A 13,035-nucleotide genomic window follows, 5' to 3' on the forward strand; every position below is an offset into this window, starting at 1 on the left:
TGCGCTATCAGATGCTGTTGATTCTAATCTCGGTCGTTCTGCTGTGTCACTTTCAGAACACGGCGTGCCGGCTTCATTTGTGATTTCAGTCAGCTCCGCTTTAACCTCCATTGCTCCTCTGACATTCATTCTTTTTGATTCATTTCCAAAAAAGACAATTTTTTCCAAGTCGGTTGTTCAATTTTCCAAGTGCATCGGCCCATTTTCAACCCTGTGAATTACTTCGACATTAGTATTTCCATCACCCAGCCCGCACTTAGTCACACTTTGAAATTAAAATGGTTTCTTTCTTAAGAGCGGAGAGTCCTCGGTCAGCCTTGTAAACGCCTCAGTTACATGGTTAATAACCCAGAAGGAAGAATTGGCTCCCAGGAACTGCAGATATTAAGGAAGGCCTCAGCTTGGAAACTCGAGCCAAGACTGCACGGCGCCGTTTGTCAATGACTTCGGAGCACAGGTCATTTTTCTAGTTGCTATCGTCACCGTTTTGTACTTGTGATTGATCACTCGGGCAAACAAGTTCGCCCCCACTCTGCTCTTTTTGACTCCTTTTGGCTTGGATCAGGGATTCTAGCAGATAGTTAAACCCCTGCACGACCTGCAGGCAAACATTGATGTTTGTTCAGAGGAAAAAGGAAATGATGAGAATAAAACACACACACACACACACACACACACATACACACTGATGCATTTAATTGACGTGACACAGTTTATGTAGGCTTGAAATGTGGAAACGAGGCATTTGAGAGAACAAAGAGTGCAATACTTTCACAATGGACAGTGGTTCAGCTCTCGGACTTCATTAAGGCTTATGGTCGTTTTTTTGTTTCCATGTGAATATTAAACAGGTTTTCTTCTTCTTGCTGAGGCTAACGCATACATTAAAAGTTGTTGCATGCCTTTTGGAGGACGACTGGAACATGTCGTCTCACAAGCTGTTATAATAAAGTCCTAGTGATGAACAGCAGCATCGTGGCGCTCAGTGGAGCCCCTAGTGGTCAAAACACATCTATGGATTGATTCTTTGTGTACTTATAGAAGCACAACCAGTCAACAAGTGAAATACCTCACTTAGCTGTTGTTCCACCTGTTGAGACACGGAATTCTTCATGAGGCCAGCTTGAAGGAAGACACCACTGTGAGCTTTTGCATTGCGTATTGAAATAGTGCGTAAAAACCATCTTCTGCCTTTTAAATAGAACATAGAGGACTTTAAAAGACACAGACCAGAATCGCGCCCCTGTAACGTTTAACTAAGTCTTGTTCAGTGGTGGCGTTGGTGTGCCCGTTGTTGGTAATAAGCAAAGCACCGTATTGGCCTCGCGAGGAGGCTGCGTCACTTCCGGACAGAGGACGGTCAGAGGCGAGGGAGCCGCCAGCCCCGCCCCCATCCCACTCCGTCGCTGTAGTAACGGAGACACCGAGCAGCGGGTCACCTCGGCGCTGCACTGCAGCCGGACGGATAACAGACACCAAACCAAACCCACGCATGGCTCGAGGACGCGTCGCTTCCCCCGCGTAACGCCACTGGAGAGATTTTTTTTGTGTGTGTGTGTGTGTGTGGGAACTTAACGTCGTTTTGGACCCAGAACCGAGACCCCCCCGGGGGGGCGGGATAGTATTCGGACTCGTCGGGACGCCGAGCAGGAGCACAAAAACAACTTTTTCTGAAATCTATTTTGTATTACATTTTTCTCCGTGGAGGAAATAGCTGTTCCTTCTGGGTCTTTCTCGCGCGCGCGCGCGCGACAGTGGGACGAAGAAACCAACCCAGACGTTTTAAGTTCTGCTTGTGGAGCTCTGCTGACACCAGAGAAACGGCGGCGGCGGCTCGGCCGCCACCTGACCCTCCTGGAAAATAAGACCGCGGGCTAATGACACGCAGGCTGAGATCCTACGTGGCTCACTGCTAAGCTCTCCGACGCAGCGGGACGAGCTGTTGCGTGTCCGGTCTCGACGCACCCGTCCGCTCAGGGGAAGTTTGCAGGGATCCAATCGCGCAGAGTCTAAATCGTGGTAAGTGCTTATTAATTTCTGTCAACTGTGAAATCGAATTAGTTGGACTTAATTGCCGGTGGAAGTCCCTTCCTCGCCACCCCTCCTCCCCGCCTTTTCATCGTTAATAATAAGCGGATCATCTGTCGGGGAACATGGATATAACCGGAGTGCGCGTCCTCCAGCGGTCGTGATGCCCAGCGCCGGTCCGATCCCGCGCCGCCGCCTGCCCGCGATGCCCGCACTCTAACCTCGCACCAGCGCGGCGCCGTGTCCCGGGTCACCGGCCGACAGCAGGATGAGCAGCACCGACCTGGAGCGCATGTCGCTCAGCTCGTCGGCCAACTCGGTGGCCTCCAGCGCGCGGACGCTGTCGGCCAACGTGCGGAAGCTGCACAACGCGCTCAACCTCCTGCTCAACGACTTGGAGAGGGAGCAGTTCATCCACTGCCTCAACGTCTACCACTCCAAGCGCAACGTGTACGACCTGGTCCAGACCCTCAACGTCATCCTCAACGCGCCCAGCAAGCGGCAACTTCTGCCCATGCTGCGGCTGGTCATCCCGCGCTCCGACCAGCTGCTCTTTGAGCAGTACACCTCGGAGGGCCTCTACTTGAAATCGGATTTAGTTGCGACGAGCAACGGCGACGCCGAACCCCCGCCGGGCGACTTCCCCGGCGCCAGTCCGACTCCCCCGGGGCGTTTTTCGCCGAGCAACCCGCCTCCCGAGTACCAGGTGGCGTTGCGCGGCTCGCCGGACAGCTTCAGCACCAGCAGCGACGGGACAGCTCCCCTGGTGCCGCTGCTCGGGAGGAACTTCGTGCACGAGCCGCCGGGCGAGGTGCGCCAGGTCACCATGAAGCGGCACAAGAGCAACGAGGGCCTGGGCTTCAGCATCCGCGGCGGCTCGGAGCACGGGGTCGGGATCTACGTGTCCCTGGTGGAGCCCGGCAGCCTGGCGGAGAAAGAGGGTCTCCGGATCGGCGACCAGATCATGAAAGTCAACGACAAAGTCTTCGACAAAGTCACTCATGCTGAAGCAGTGAAGGTAAGTTGTTTTTCTTTTTCTCTCTCACCTCACCAAAACCTGATCCATCCTCTCCACACAGGGTGTCGGTCAGGATGCTGTTGGCACCGGCCTTGTCCTCTTATATCTCCTCTCCTGGTTATGAATATTAAAGCGGCAACATTAATGCGTGTGTGTGTGTGTGTGTGTGTGTGTGTGTGTGTGTGTGTGTGTGTGTGTGTGTGTGTGTGTGTGTGTGTGTGTGTGAATTTGACCTCTTGACGTGAAACATGGAATTCATTGGGTCGGATCGATTCAGTTGGCAAGAAACAGCTTTCGGCTCTTTGTTGGATCCATATACAATGCGGTGCGACAGTATTACAGTGACCACTGTACCTCTGGGAGTGTAACCGGACACTTTCAAGGCAGCTGGTAACCACACAGGTGTGTGTGTGTGTGTGTGTGTGTGTGTGTGTGTGTGTGTGTGTGTGTGTGCGTGCGTGTGCGCGTGCGCAGGGAGCTCTGAATGTTGGGCCCCATGCTGCAGCTGTAGACCGGGAGGATAAAGACTGGAACAACGTTTAGCCCTGTGCGCTGTGTTTGTTTAATGCCACTGAGTATAAATAACACCTATTAGCAAATTAGGTGATAAAGTAAGAGCTTGTCTGATTTGTGCACATGGAAGATTGATTTAGGACACCTTGTGAGGTCCTTGGGTTTATGAGCTGTCCATGGTGCTGAAAGCTCATCTCAGCGTTTTGTCTCCTGACAGTTTTAAAAAAAATTTTTTTTACCTCCTTTCCTCACTCAATAATTAAGCCATGCTTTTCTAATCGATTTTTCTAAATGCACTCTTTCACATCTAATTCCCTGTGTCATATACTCACGTCACAGGGATTTCAGCTCTTCAACAAGGTTCCCGTCAGTTTTTATGTGTCTGGAAAAATCTCACTTGTGATCACTGCTTTTGCTCCGTATTTATTGATTTACGATATATCTGACAACGCTGAGGAAGTGCCTTCACTTTCATATGCTGTTGAGAGAATACGATCTCAACAGCATATGTCTCTTGTTTTAGTTTTTCAAGTGTTCGTATCAAAAGTATTCCAAGAGCAATGCTCCCGCTCTTGAAAATCACATCTTAATCTCAATGAGACTTTTGAAAATACAGTAGTTCACCACTCAGATTTTTCCACTTTTTCAGGCAGTCGTGATTGGCAGTTGCATTGAGAGAGGAGTTATTTCTCAGGAAAGTGAAGGAGCAATATCGCTTGCACAATCCTGCAAAACACCCTGCCAGATATCTATAAGCTGCTTTTTTAGAATAGTGATTGTATGTCTGCCATTTGAAAGGTCATGGGTTTGTTCCCTTCTGACACACCAGGGATTATAGAGTGTAGCTTAAATTGAGTCCTCTCTGACCTTCAGCGATCTTGAAAAAGCTGTCCACAATTATTTTTTTAAAATCTCCTCTCGTGTGGACTTTTTGTAATTCACTTGATGCAGGGGCTTATCTGTAACGCCAACTCTTACCGTGAGTACATCCCAAATACTGCACCTGTAGGATTTTAGATAAACACCAAGAGGCGAGAACACGTCACCCCTGATTAAGCCTTCAATACTCAGGACACCTGCGTGCCTTAAAGTGTGTTTTAGGCTTGTGTCAATGTCCTGGAAATATTCATACATAGATATATTTCGATTTCTCACCGTACAGGCCTCATCCTCTGCGTTTAGACTCTTCAGATGAGTGCACATTCATTGTTTTATTGTTGTTTACTCATTAGATTCTGTTATATTTTGTGGAGTAAAACAAATAAAGTAGGGCTGGGCAATTACGGCAAAAACGCTGATCACAATTATTTCTGATCAATATTGAGATCAACATTACTTATCCAAGCTATTGGTTTATTGATACCAATGACTTTGACTTCCAAGTTCCAACTGCATTCCTGCTATTGTACAAATGTTTGCATCAGAATAGGATTTAAGATAATTTTTATCTTAAATATTATTTTAGGATGCTTTGTTTAATTTAATATGCAGTATATTACTTTTATTCTCAGGATTGAAAGTTCCCAGATCGCCAGCTGGTGGCTGGCTGTCAGTTTTTGGGAAGCACTAATCAATCAATTTAATCCTAAAATACCAAAATGATGATCATGATTGATGGTCATTTCATTGTGCAGCCTTAACTTCAGTTCCTTTATCGGTGTCTGAAGAAGACCCATGGTCTTTTGTTGATGCGACAATGGCGATGCGCATTGAAGTGATGAGGTCATTGGCCTAATTTTGTGTTGGCCGTCTTCTCTAAATCATGCTCTTGCAGCAGAGCGCCTCTGCGCCTCACATTGAACGTGATGTCAAACCGCTTTGGACAAAATACTAACAGCGGAATTAACCGTCCACAATCAATTCTCCACATTTTTTAAATGATCTCCGTCTGCGAATTGAAGGTTATCGATTGCTGCCTCTGTACTGTAAGTGAGGACTTTTGCCGTCTCGAGGTTTTCTTTGAGCCGGTGCACATCGTTTTGTTGTTTGAGTAACTGGGTCGGTTGTGAGACTGATAGGGAGCGAAAGCAAAGGTCGGTTAAATATCTGCTCCGTGTATAAGATGTGCATCTCCATCTCTCTGTCAGTCCATTCTGTGCTATGTGTATCCTTCTACTATGGATTATGTCTTTACTATGAACACCACAAGTCATACTGCTACCACCGAGCAGTAGTGGTAGCAGTAGAACTAGTGGTGTTCATGAGACAAACCATAATCATTACGAGCAGTATAGTGGCAGCAGTTATTCGTCGGACAGACAGGGCAGACACCCGGCCAACTACGAGAGAAGCCGTTTCTGAGAGGAAATAAATAATATGATCTCCCTGGAGGTCATTAATGCTTGAGTTCAGTTATTTTATTGCCTTCTCGGTTTCGTCTAAATGCTATTCCAAGCGTTTGAAAACTGTCATCATTTCAACTGTCTGAACTCTGCCAGAGCTACGGGTGAGTTCATCGCTGCAGACTCATGATGTGCAGTCAAACTTTGGACAAACACACAATTCACATTCTGGTGCAGACACCAGGCTATAATAGTAAATAATGGTATTCATAAGATGATGATATAACACCCTCGGTATATTTCACTCAATCTGAGCACCTCATACCTTTAAGAAAGGTTTGCTATTTCTTGCTGAAGTCGTATTCAACTTCTCTTTATTCATAACTCTATTCATCCGTATAATGTACAGCCACTTTACAAACTGCCAGCCAAATCTGGGGGAAAAAAAAGCTCAGCGACTTCAAGCTTCTGGCACATTTTGACAGATGAAATGTCACCTCTGAATGAGCTGCTGTCTGGACGCTCCTGATGAATGCAGTGGTGACGGCACTTCTGATCTCGTCTCCCTCACTGAGAAGTCAACTCGGACCGAGTATCCAAACTCAAAGCTCCATCAATCAGTAATTTTGTGTATGTGAAAGTGTCATCGGTTGGCCGTCTGTATTGCGAAAGTGGTCTTGGTGGTGAACCCGAGAGGAGTTCTCGCCCGACTGTGCCGCTCCACAAAGCTTTGGATCTTTCAGTCTCGCAGCTCTCGAGCTCAGACGAAGCTGGCAACTCGATTGGCAAGAAAGGGAAACGTCTAGCAGGCAAAGAGTCAGATGTTTTTCCTCAAGAGTGGGTCTAATATTGAACTGCCAACCCTCAGATGGACCAAAACGTGAACGATAATGTCGCCACATCGCTTCTGGATGCCTGAACGGACACTTTTTTCTAAATAGCAAGCTAGCCATCATAAAAATCTTCACAAAGTGATAATTAGTCGGGACTGATTCTTTCAGCTATGCTGGAAGTTCCATGAGCCAAAAAAAAAGAAAGATTAATGCCCATTTGAAAGGCCTCCATCCCAACGTTATAGTTTACACTGAGTTGTGTATCAGTTACAGTATTGCTCATTTCCTCAGCCCAACTTGTTATGTACAAGTCCCTAAATGCTTTATCACCATCACACATAAAGCACCAAAGCACCAAAGCGCACACACACACACACACACACACACACACACACACACATAAACACACACACACACACACATCTTTAAATAAGTCTATGCAACTTATTTTGTTTCCAGCCCATTGTATGCCTCTACTTAGGCTTAATCCGCTCCACTTTAGCAAACCTGTGTTGCCTGATGAGTTCAGGGACGGCCTCTGAAAGCAATAGATTGTTGTTTGCCCCAGGGGACGAGTCAAGGGCTTACAGCTGTATTACTTTCTGTCTCCGGCTTTCTCCTCTTCCTAAGAGCCTGCCTTGGCCCCGGTCCCTCGAGTCCCCGCCAAGGTTAGCTACCGTGTCGGCATTTAACTTCTCGTCATCTCCCCTGAGCTGGACAGTCAGGAGACGTGACAGGACAGGAAGGAACATACATCGTGTTGTTTTCCAGCCACGATAACATCGAGACAGGCGGTCTTGTCTTGACATCAGCCACAGACTGCCTGTCTCTCTGACTTTCTAATCTGATTGTTCTCCAGTCTGAAGAGGGTGTTGGAGGGAGAAGCGAAAGGCACAACGATGGCGCAGAGGCACAGAGACAAACGTCCAGAGAAGCAGAAACGAAGACATAACGACAGGATGGGTCGCGTGTGTTTTTAGGTCTTTCCCTTTTTGTCTTAATTAGGTATTACAAGAAAAGCCACCGTTTGGTGTCGTCAGGGCAGTTGAAGCGGTGACCGTTCTGCAAAAGGGACCAGACGGAGAGGCAATTACAAAAATAAAAATAAACAAGATGGCTGGTCTACATTCACTGGCTTGACACCTGGGCAGCTGCCAGGCGCATTGACATGCAAAGACTCGGCCTCCAGTCAGAGAAACGGGAGCCGAGCGGCCTGCAGCAGCGCCGCCGACTGCTAATGGCTAGTGTGTTGATTAGATAGGAGGCAGATAGGAATCTCGTTAAACTCGAGGAAGGTATTAACTGATTCGTAGCTTGGAGCTGATTCTCGTGACAGAGGTTGGCTTGCGGCTACTGAGCCCCAAAAAAAAACAAACGGAAAGAAAATATCCACAGCATTTCTATCTGAAGACGGCTGCACATGAACAGCAGCAGAATCCCATCGCACGTTGTGATACAATGGTCAGAACGGAGGCGCTATTTGAACCGTAAGGGCCTCGTGCAGTGGCATCTTTGCTTCCTGAGTATGATGCGATTCTGTTTGAAACAGGAAGCTGGAGCTCAAACACAGTGAAAGTGAGTTGCTATATCGACCGGAGGACAAGGCAATGTTTTTTTTTTATTCTGGAAAATGATTGCCGTGTTGTATTCGAGGAAGTGTTGGAAATAGTTAGCCCAGTTGAACCAGTGTGAGCTCCTGTCGGCTTGCTTGTCGACTTGTATGTCGTCGTCCCCCTCCCTCCATACCACAGAAGACATGAATTCCACATGAGTGAGAATGATCAGTGTCCCCTGCAGTCGTTACTGCAGAGACGCACCGGGGACTGAATCATCCGTCGACGCTGCCGAGACTGACTGCTCTCGCAGAATGTCATGATGAGGCTAGAAGCTGTAAAATGCAACCAGTGGGAGAAAAAAAAAACGGTGGCAGAGGCAGACGGGAGAGCGCGTGAATACTGCATGCGACTGACACGAGCGACACAGATGCAGGGTTTCCGATTCGCCGAGATGAAAGTACCCCCGTGTCACCTCAAGGATGAGGACTCTGGCAACTTCGGGAAACTTTAGAAAAAGTGTTTTGCATCTTCAAAAAGTTGACAAAAGCGGATGCTGATGGGGTGTTGTTTTATAATCAGGATTGTCTTCTCCAAAGCAGCAGATTCCCATGCAAAGTCACCAAAGAACATCCTCAGTGCAGTCTCTCTTGTAAACATTGGCGCTGATCGTTGCCTCGAGGCGCCCTGAAGGTTTGACAACTCCACAGTTGTCTTTTTGTGTAATTTTTGGTGAAATCACAGCAAGAGTGAATTATTTAACTTCTCCTCCTCCGAACAACAACAAGCGGCCGCTAACATGCCCACGAGCGAGAAGACGCTTAACCAAACAAGTGGCGTTGGCTCCTTTCTGCCATAGTTTCTTTTTTTTTTGTACATCACAAGAGCGAGTTCTTTTATTTGTGAACGTGTACACGTATGCAAATAATTTATGTGTGTCAACAAATCATCCTCTGCTCCGATTTGTATGAAAGGGGGCACCTTCCTGGTGGCCGGAGGAGAAAGCGGCAGCCATTAGAAAACGCCACCTCTGTCTTGTAACGACTACATTTCATTCAAGAGTGCTGTCGCGGCTTCAGAAGCGGGCGGCGTTCTTGATGAAATGAAGAGGCCTTTGGCTGGCTTTCAAATGTTTTATGTTTGAAAAGATTTGTGGGGTAACGTACGCATAACCTTTTATTGGTGCTTTCGCCGGCACAGGGTTTATTTATTCTAATAACATTGGCAGTATTAGTGAGCATTAACTTCCAGTGCAGCAAAGAGCCAAGGCTTTGTCGTTTTGTAACCTGAACGTTTCATTACTAAAAAGAAAGAAGGATCCTGCAACAACAAAGAGACGATAATGCAGTACACTCAGTGTGACTCAGTCAAGCAGGTTTGACAGTATGATTTAAGAAACTTTTGCATTTCATTCATCAGTCTTAATTATTTGAATAACACAATGCGTTCAGTTTAATTGCGGCACAGGGCATAATTCATTCTAGTTCATATTTATTTTACATGAATGTATAATGTATTGTTTCTCAGAATGGCATACTCACAGACTTTACAGGTTCTCCAGTTTTTCCAGTGAGGGAACCAGTTTTTGATGAGTTTAGTTACTGCTCATTTCCTGCGTGGTTTTTTTTTTCATGGCCATCAAATTACATAATGTTAAAAAAAGGTATTCAAGAGGCATCCTTTATGATTCTTTTCGTCTACTCTCTTTCTTTGAGTTGAAATGGCCAAAAGAAATCCTGAAACACCTATTCAAAACACTCCAAATCCCCAAATTTCCTCCTGGCCAGCCACTGCTTTGGATCTCACTTAGAAGGCAATGCAAGTCTATTTGTAGAGCACATTTCAAGTGCTTTAGATGAAACCATTAAAATCATCAAAACACAACGCAGAAGAAAACAAGATTTAAAAACAGTTAAGAACATTCATTAAAACATTAGAAACTGTCAAAAAGCAAAAAATAGTATACGAGGTGCAGTGCAGTTTAAGAAATAAAATGCAGTAGTGCGATGCAGGAACTGATTCTACAACACATACAGTGCTGGACTGCTTGAACTTTGACAAAATCCAGCACTGAATCTTGAATGCAGTGAACTGTAACATTGGACTGTTAAAAATGCTTATTATTCAACTTGGGCAACAGCAGTTTTTAATAGAGAGGAGTAGATTGAATTGTTGAACCAGCCCGGTAAACTTCGAATTCAACAAAGTTAAAGGTTGCTACTACTGCACTTCAGAAAACGACCCTTGCGTTACCCTTGAGCAAGACTTTCCACCTCTCTGCTCTACTGGCCAACAGTTATTTGGCCATAGGCTTGTACTGGCCAGCTGCCAGCTGTGGCTGTATGAATATGAAACCAGTCATGGCAGGATTTTGGAGGATCAATGCTTATTCTTCTTAAATATTTGGCAGCTGAAACTCTCTGCCTCAAGGACGGAAGAAAAGTTTCCACCAGCTGCAGCCCCGTCGCGTGAGACGCTGGATATTTGCCTCCTTTATCAACTAACTGTTCTCACGTCGGTCAAAAGTTTTAGGAGAAAAAAAAATCCATAAGTTTGACTTCACCCGAAACAATGGCTCCTTTTCTCAGTTGTGTTTACTGCCTATTATAATGACACCGTCTCAGAATTACAGATCAGCTGGAGGCTTTCCAAATATGTATCCAACCCACATTCATTGGATGTCTGCGCATGTCTCAATTCTCCCTGACCTGCAGATTTAAACAAAACTTTAGGCTCGTTCCCAATGGTGCATTACTGCCATGGCCGGTCGGACTGTCCCTTGCCACATCTATTCCGGTATTCCCACGGCATGTGAGAAAAGTAGTGCATATATGAATATGAGTAATCCCTCGCGGTGTCTGAAAGGGGATATTCCAGCAATTTACCGAGAACTCCATGTGAAAGAGGCGTGAGACTGAATTTGCATTACATCCCCCACATCGACGCCATATCTATATTTGAAACCATATTCCTTTCCCACAGAAAAAAACTAGAACAGTGTTTTGTTCAGTTCTGCTAGTGGGGACTAACAGTGGAGGAGTGAAAAAATCTCTCAAGCTTTTAATCAGGAGGGAAAATAAGATTTGAACGCTGGGTAGAGGCGGAGTTGGCAGGTAGGAAAAGAAAATGGAATCCGAAACGGGAAGGGTGGATCAAACGACGCATGAAGATGCAAAGCCCTCCGCTGTGATACTGCGTGCGGACCCGGTACCGGCCAGTGGACAGTGACGAACGTTGAGCGAGGACTCAGCAGGCAGCGTAAAACAGCCAATAATAGGTGTTTTGAAGAGTGTGAGTCACCGCTATCGCACAAGGTCCTCGAGAATGCAGCCATCACTGGGCACCCGGCAGCACACCCACACGGCAGTCGGGCGTGGACAGACAGAGCTGCACAATACACACACACACACACACATAGAGACACACACTCGCGTTCATATTCATGATTTCAACCATATTGTCCAGCCCTACTAGTAAACACAACACCTCGAAGATCCGCGTAGCACCGTAGCCATATTCGCCCTCTGTAATCATAATATTTAGGAACCGCTCTAATTAAGTAGGCGGAGGCCATTTTGGACCGGCGTGCTGTTGTGGCATGCTGCACTGACGAATATTGAAATGTTTACTGGTGTTGGAGGGTTGACGTCAGGACTGTGTGGGAGGTGATGGAAACACACTGAGAGCAAGGCGCTCTGCTGAAGATGATGTCATGTACCGCACATTTAATATTAGAATTTCATTTATTCCTCTAAAATACTTTATGTTGACCCACACCCTCACCTTTATTGTCCAGACAGAAGATGATGAGGATGATAGCTTTATACCTTTTTGCTTTCACTCTATAACTGTATACGATGCTCAATGTGGGCTGCTACTCACTGCAGTACCAGTAATACATTTAATACACTTAATACATTTAATACAGTTAATACATTTTACTCTCTGGTGGATGTTTTTTTCTTAACTTTCTTTTGTACACTGGCACTTCTCACAAGCTGCCGGTTACCCTCCACTGCCCTCTCCATATCAAGTTATCCGGGTGATTTATAACTGCTCAGCACCAGCAGGTTTTTTTTTTTTTGCGCCGCGCCTCATAAACCACATGAACAAGACAATGTGGCAGGCATCAGAACGAGCCGACCCGCAGCACGGAGGCCGCTTTCATTTATCTGCAAGCAATTACGTATAATTAATGAAACTTGTGTGTAAAAGTTTTTCCTGAATGTGATTTTGCACAACAAACATTGACAGAAAAGTAAAATGTTCAGACCAAGACTGATATGTGTGAATAAAGTAATTGTTTAACTAAAGCAAGTTATGTCTTTTGATAATAATGGCCCGGCTTTTCTTGGGCTCAAACGATGACTAATATATCGTATTCAGTGTAGAAACTCAGAATGTGTCTCTCTATCCTGCTGTATAAAAAGTATGATTGACTTTACCGGGACCGAGTGTGCTCCTAAAACCTGAATCAATAGTTCACAGTCTGTCTGGCTTGTGTTGATTCATGACTGTAGCCATCCTATAATATACTATAAAGCAATACTATAGGCTACAAATAACTCAGGGAAGCTATTCTATCGGGCTAAATGTACAAACACACAAGCTGAACCCTATACTGTCTCATTTGTAATAATATTGGAGTGTAAGAGGCCTGCTGTGGCAGAGGGATATTATAATGTAACACTATTATCACAAATTGCATAGTATAACATGCATAAAGAAATAATACAGTCATTAATTTATAGGAATGAGAAGCAACATTTGCTTATGCCGGCCGACTCCAAGCACTGCTATATCCCGTA

General features: G+C 45.8%; 1 protein-coding gene across 4 annotated transcripts in view; it reads left to right on the forward strand.

Moving 5' to 3' along the window:
- Positions 1 to 1,421: 1,421 nt before the first annotated feature.
- whrna (whirlin a) overlaps positions 1,422 to 13,035 on the forward strand; it is a 115,807-nt gene continuing 104,193 nt past the window's right edge. For 3 of the 4 annotated variants that reach the window (XM_068574357.1, XM_068574360.1, XM_068574359.1), the window contains exon 1: positions 1,422 to 3,046. In XM_068574357.1, coding sequence (XP_068430458.1) covers positions 2,297 to 3,046 — 750 coding nt within the window. In that variant the 5' untranslated portion in view covers positions 1,422 to 2,296. The remainder of the gene's footprint in view (positions 3,047 to 13,035) is intronic. The other variant, XM_068574358.1, reaches the window with a different exon arrangement.

Source organism: Clinocottus analis, unplaced genomic scaffold (assembly GCF_023055335.1).
Source record: "Clinocottus analis isolate CAN_PGR_092001 unplaced genomic scaffold, fCliAna1.0.p SCAF_13, whole genome shotgun sequence".
NCBI classification, from domain to species: Eukaryota; Metazoa; Chordata; class Actinopteri; order Perciformes; family Cottidae; genus Clinocottus; species Clinocottus analis.